The 6,682-nt window shown below is 44.6% G+C and overlaps 1 protein-coding gene across 5 annotated transcripts in view; it reads left to right on the top strand.

Moving 5' to 3' along the window:
* Positions 1–3,968, top strand: part of ARHGEF6 (Rac/Cdc42 guanine nucleotide exchange factor 6) — a 57,372-nt gene extending 53,404 nt beyond the window's left edge. For all 5 annotated transcript variants that reach the window (XM_024203087.2, XM_024203086.2, XM_029911839.1 and 2 more), the window contains 2 exons: positions 208–262; positions 1,355–3,968. In XM_024203087.2, the coding sequence (XP_024058855.1) occupies positions 208–262; positions 1,355–1,495 (196 nt within the window). In that variant the 3' untranslated portion in view covers positions 1,496–3,968. The remainder of the gene's footprint in view (positions 1–207; positions 263–1,354) is intronic.
* The last annotated feature ends 2,714 nt before the right edge of the window (positions 3,969–6,682 follow it).

The following is a 6,682-nucleotide window of genomic DNA, read 5'->3' as shown; positions in this document are numbered from 1 at the left end:
AGAACAAGGTCTTATGGATGGACCCTCGGCACTGAAGTGCTGGCCCATACTTAGCTCAAGAAATGTTAATAGCCCTGCTGGAATAAGCAGCCTAAGATAAAATACAAACTGCCAGCACCTCCCCCAACTATTTGTATGCAAATCTCATTCTGATCTTCATTTACTGCACCTCAGCTCTCTTATCTTAATTTTCTGCTTATTTTCTAGAAGTCTGGTAGACACGGTTTATGCACTGAAAGATCAGGTCAAAGAATTAAAGCAGGTAATTAGAGCATTTCTGCATGTGCTGTCAGTAAGGAGCAGTGATTAAACAGGTGGCCTTGCTCTACCAACAGTCTATCAATTAGCTGATCTTTGTTTGAGGACTCAGATGCCTTCAAAATTATGGGTCTGATTCTGCAGCTGCCTGACAGGCACACTTCCCATTGACGTCAGCAGGACTTCTATGTGCCAAGTGGCTGCAGGATCCGTGGGGCTCTGTACTTTGTGTCAGTATATGAAGAGAACAGAGCAGGTTTAACCTCTGGCAGCCGTATATTGGCTTTTTAATTGTCCTGTCCTTTAATCTCTATGGTCCGTAGTGTTCCTTTTATAGGATTATGATAAACAGATGTAAAAATTAATCCCCGTAGGGGTAGGAGAGGGAAGCATCCCTCCTTCTCCTCCCCTGCACCCTGGTTTGGGCGGGAGGGATAGTTCAGTGGTTTGAGCATTGACCTGCTAAACCCAGGGTTGTGAGTTCAATCCTTGAAGGGGCCACTTAGGGATCTGGGGCAAAATCAGTACTTGGTCCTGCTAGTGAAGGCAGAGGGCTGGGCTCGATGACCTTTCAGGGTCCCTTCCAGTTCTATGAGATAGGTATATCTCCATATATATTAGTTCTGGATCTTCTTGACATCACTCCACTACCAGAGGGCCTTGAAGTGCCGGTCCTGGAATGGGATTCCTGCAGGTGGATGCTTATGCCCATGTGAAGTCCCAGTAACTTCGATGTGGACCTGTACAGCAGCACAGCTCTGGCTGAGCAGGATCAGGCCCTTAGTTTATTCCAAACCACAAGTGACCCAGTCTGTGAATCTTTGGAAACCAGCACTAAATTTTGTCAAATGTTCCTGTTTTGGGTGTGTTTGGGTTTTGGGGGGGCTCTCCCCCCCACCATTTTTCGGTGATGATTAAGGCCATGCTACAGCAAAACACTTAAGCACATGCTTAAGTCTATTACTATTCAGCAAAGCATTAGGCATGCACTTAACATTAACCACATATTTAAATGCTTCGCTCTTTTGAGCCTATAAGGTTTTTGAACTTTGATAAGAATAAATATAACGTGTTTTTTCTTCCCCCCTCGCCACAGGAGAGTAAAAAAATGAAACAATGTTTGGAAGAAGAGCTGAAGTCAAGAAAGGATTTAGAGAAGTTAGTCAGAAGGCTATTGAAGCAAACTGATGAATGTGCCAGGGATGAGACTGGGCGCAAGTCCTCGGTTTTAGCTTGAATTCTGGACGAAGCTGCTGGCAGTTGCGTGTGACCTCAGGCGTTCTTGGGAAGCAGAACTGGATGCTTTGCCTCGTCTTGCTCCTTATTTTATTTTGTTGTGGGGTTTTTTTGTTTGTTTCTTTCGTTACAAAAAAAAAGTGGTAATGAAAAATAGTTTGTTTCTATTCCATAAGGATATAATACATACCACAAACAAGTAAATAGTCAACAGCTAAAATGGTCAGCAAGGGGTCTACGATTCACAATTCATCTGCAGCAACTAATACCTCATTGTACCTGCTACTGGAAGCAAATAAGAAGTCTGCAAATGACTGCCACTCAGAAGAGGGGTTTGGCAGTGGTTTCCTATAAAGGAAATGTAAGCACTTTTTATGCTTTCCTTTTTATTCTTTTTAATGTGCCCGGTACTTAATTTATTAAATGGAAATGTTATTGAGCTGGAGTCAGGTAAAAACCAAAAAGCAACTAGCACTTGTTTTCTGAAAATCAAGAATGGAAGTTTTCCCCTCCAAATATTCCCCCCACCCCCTTTTAGTTGTCTGGAGCAAGCTAGTGCCCTGCAATAGTGTGGTTCTCATGTGGCCTTTATACAGATGAAAATGTGCAATTAACATTTTAAGACATTTTTAATTTAACTCCTTGGAGCAGTAGGATCTTATTCTGTCATTAGCACATCGGGAAGTCACATTGGATGAAACTGCCTCTTAGCAGCTAATGGTTAACACAACAGTTAACTTCTCTTTTGCCCAAAGGCCTGTTTCTAATGCATGACCTCTAATACTTAGGTCCTGTTACACTTTCACTTTCTAAACATCCATGTAATGAATACGTTTTATATTTTCCCAGTGCTTTTACCTTGCCATCTGTGCTCCCCTCTTATGGAATGCACACTTGGCTTGACACGGGGTTGCTAGGGTTTTTTCCCCCTACTTAAAACATTTGCAGTTCCTTCACCTTGGTTATGAAAAAAGACAATGACCACTAATTACTCCGTCCACCCCAAAGGGGCTTTATAATAGGAAAAAATGTTCTGTTGCAATAGGAAAAATATTTACATTTATGCTTTGACAAGAGCTGCAATGATCAATCTCCCTCCTGTATAAGAATTTATACAGTTTTTACAAATTGCTGGCAGAAATACCAGCTAAATCACAGAACACATAGTGGGTATATATAGACTGTCTGCACATTGCTTTCCATCTGGCTCTGGGCTCCCCTTGTTTTGTTGTGGTTGCTTTTTTCCCCTTGCTAGCAATACATCATTCATTTTAGCAGAAGGGCTGGAGTATCCTAACTGTTAAGAATGAATATCAAGGGGCAGCGTCCCAAAGAGATGTAGACACATATCATAGCTCATTACTCTTTAAGTTCTTCATGAAGGAAATATTACAGGGAATAATTATAACCCTCATATTGCAATTAAAGTTCAACCTGAGTGGTGCAAATTGCATTTGGGGATGAGAAGCAATTAGGCTGAAAAGCTGGATTCTAAAAACGGCGGAGCATTTTAAAATGGGTTTTCATTTTATTGTGAGTTTGTTTGGGGTGATTTTGTTTGTTTAAATTTTTTTTTTTAAATCTTGGGCCTTGTTTGCTCTGGCCAACATTCACCATCCCTGTCCTTACTTCTCGATGGTAGGTGGTCCCTGAAGCAACCAGCTCTCTGACTCTTCGCACATCAGCAGTAAGTGTGTGAAGCTGAGCTGTACTAAGCTGACCACTGGCCATGGCAATCTGTCCATGCCCCATTGCCTGGGAACTGGGCTTTAACATGCAGTCACTTATGAAGGACAGAAGTGTGAAATGTTGGTGTGTGGCTGGGTGCCATGAAGCTGGTTCTCCGACTTCCCTAGTAACATCCCTGTGTTGCTCCTGTCAGAGTAACTTCTCCTCTGATTTTTGGGGAGCCAGGGTAGGAGAGGCAGTAATCTACCCCATGCTCCAGCAGCAGCCCAGCTGTGTCTGCTGTCTCGCTGGCATGCACTTATGCACCCAGGCAACAATTGGCTCATGAACTGTAATCAATAAGTGAACTAAACCAGACTGTGACTTATAGTCCTGGGCAAAAGGTATAAATATATCCATCTAGTTAGAGTTTATTTGAACCTATGCTGTGTACATATGCATGTTTATAGGATTTTTGATGTGCTGGAGGATGTGCTAGTACGTTTTTGGAACAGACGCATGTACTGAGCGTAACAAGCCAAAAATAAAATAAAATAAATAAAGGAAAGGAAGCCATGTCAAACTGATAGCAGTGTTGCCATAGTTACTTTGTTTACAGTACTTTGTAAATAGGTTCTGGTTAGTCTGTCTTAAGATGGATGCTCTGTGTCAACTGCCTTCCACTTGATCTTTTGTCATGTAGATTTATTTACTGTTACTACTTATGCAAGTTCAATTTTTCTAATGTTTTTATTTTGAACTATTTTTAAGTGACATTTTCAACAAATAAAGAAGGATAAAAATGGCTTCTTTGCTACATCTGTTGATTTCTTTGTGTCCAGTTCCCCTCTTCCCCGGGATTGGAATCCGCAAAATACAGCACCTGTTCGGTTAGCCTTTCAGTGTCTGTGTCACAGGATAGCGGGTTTCTGTGGATAGACTGAGCCCAGGGCCACTGGACTGGAGCAGGGGAGCCCAATCCAGCTAATTGAAGAGGGCTGGGCTACACTTGGGCCTATTAAGTGCAGCTGGTGGGGCAGGACTGAGACAGGCTGAGCCCCAGTCAGCAGAGGTCACGCTAGAGTGGAGCTGACTCCTGTGGTGGGTCTCTGGAGCAAAGGGACAGCTCCAAGATGGGAGCGGAGCTGGAGGAGACAAGGTGCTGCCAGGAACTGGAGAGCTAGAGACCCCTGGGAGGGGTGACCTAGCAGCCTGGAGACCAGGTATTGGCTTAAGTTTGTTTGTTAACCTTTGTTATAAAAGAATAAACCTCCTGGACTGGGCCTGGGCGTGGAAGCGTGGCGACAGGGCAGCACTGCCCCCCCCCCCCCCCCCCCTTTGACTCTGGGGCATTTGGCCCAAAGGCCATGCCAAGAACGAGTTGCTATGGCAATACAGAAATCAATGTAAGGCTAGAGTTTGCAGGCTCAGGGTCCTAACTTATCTAGGATACAGGCTGTTGGCTCTGGCATCTGGATTTTACTGAAAATCCTGCCGCGGTGAAATCTGGTGTTCAAAATACTGCCCACAGTCAACCAGATTTATATGGAGAAGGTGAGTTGTGTGGTGACTGCAAGCTGATTCTCTGCTACATCCTCTGCAGCACAGGGAGGGGTGGTGGGCTGGGCTGTTGGGGAGCTGGCCGCTCCCTGAGTCTCTGCCTGACTCCAGCCATAGGTTAGAACAGCCTGCTCAAGCCTATGTCAGCTGGCAATGGTCCCACCCTCCTCCTGTCATGCCCCCTGTGCTGGGACTATAGGGATGTGGGTGGAAGTGCCTGCTCAGCCAGTTCTCTGTCCACTGGGCACTCCTCCATGCTGGGGGAAATCCCAGCAAGCAGAGGAGTTGAGTCTCTGCTCCATTTGTGCCCCTCATGGATGAGGATATGCTCCTTCACATGCCAGCTTACAGTACTCAGCTCTGGTCTTTCTCACTGGCTTCTGGCAGTGTAATGATGTCCTGCATGGACATCTATCTAGGTAAGTACACTTACATGGCTCCATTACTGTAGTATCTGAGGGTCTCACTATCTTTTAATGTGTTTATCTTCACAACCCTCTGTGAGGCAGAGCAGTGCTATTATCCCCATTGAACAGAAGAGGAACAGAGAGGCTAAGTAACTTGCCCAAGGTGTCACACAAAGGCTGTGGCAAAGCAGGGACTTGTACCCAGGTTTCTCAAATCCCAAATTACTCAACCCTGGCATAGATCTGCTGTAATTTACCTGCACAAGCCCTTGCAACATCTACCACTAACCTGTCACGCTCTGAAAAATGAGAAAAGCCCTTCTAGCTAGGACACGTGAAGACAGCAGTGAAGCTTTGGGTCTCAAAACCTTGCCTGTGCCCCATATTCATTCTTGTAAAGGTTTTCTAACTAGGGTATTTTACAGAGAAGTATCTGTTCTTTCTACTGCATGAGTCACTTGCCTGTTATACAGTATGTTACTTTCTGCCCAGGTGGAGTTTATTGCTTCTCTGGTGATTGAGAGTTGCAACAGGATTTCCGTTATTCTCCCACTTGGACAAAACCCTCTAGTACATGCCCATGTTTCTACTACATTTGTAATAGTACATTGTGATTTTAATTAATTCAACCATCCTAAAGGAACTAGTGCTCCCCATACTGGTGTAAATTCAGGCCTAAAGTCAGTGGAGAGCATGGCTGTGAGGGTAGTTGTGGAAGGGAACAAGTTCTTGCATAGTGTGACAATCAGCATCCAGACACCCTACTGGTGATGCTTTCACGGGGTGTCCAGAACAGTAAGTCACCTTGTTACCCTTCTGCCTCAGCAGCAAATCTCTCTCTTGCTGGTAAACTGCATCAGCTCCATGTCACTCCAGATTGTTAGCTGGCCCAACAAACTCCTCGGGACTTTGGTAGTCCTTGCCTTGCTGGCAGGTAACTGTTGGTGCCCCTAGTTCCTGAACCACGCTGGAAGAGCATTCCTCTGCAGTATCCAGTCCCTCTTGCTGGACACGCAGAAATTACCAAGCCTGCTGTCTCCAAAGAGACCGAACGCACACCAGCCTGCTGGCTCAGCAGAGGATGCACACATCACTTTTATATAACCGCACTGAGATGAGTTCATAATAAAACTAGTTTATTAATAAAGAACAGAGATTTAAGTGATACCAAGTAGAGATAATAGAAACAGAAAATGATTACAAATAAAACAAAAGTATAACATGCTTCTAGGGGACTCCTAGCAGGCTCCATGCTCTGTCTAAAGCAGTTTTCTCCCCTACAGTTTCTCTTCAGCGTCACCAATACACGTAGCAGGGGAAACCCACCGTTCGGAGATGCAAAAAGAGCCAACCTCTGTTCCCTCAGTGATGGATGCCAAAATGTTTTTTTTTTCTTCTCCTTATGTTTCCCAAAACTCATTTTTGTAGCCAGAGACAGGATGACTCCCACCCCCCCACACCACACCACCCCCGCAGTTCTTCTCTTCCTCTTGACTCCTATGTAAATGGGGCTTCCAATGTTTTGGTTCCACTCCACAATGCTTAATTCACAG

The sequence above is a fragment of the Terrapene carolina genome, unplaced genomic scaffold (assembly GCF_002925995.2).
Source record: "Terrapene carolina triunguis isolate 2854851 unplaced genomic scaffold, T_m_triunguis-2.0 Scaffold131, whole genome shotgun sequence".
NCBI classification, from domain to species: Eukaryota; Metazoa; Chordata; order Testudines; family Emydidae; genus Terrapene; species Terrapene triunguis.
This window is presented reverse-complemented; position numbering and strand designations above follow the sequence as displayed.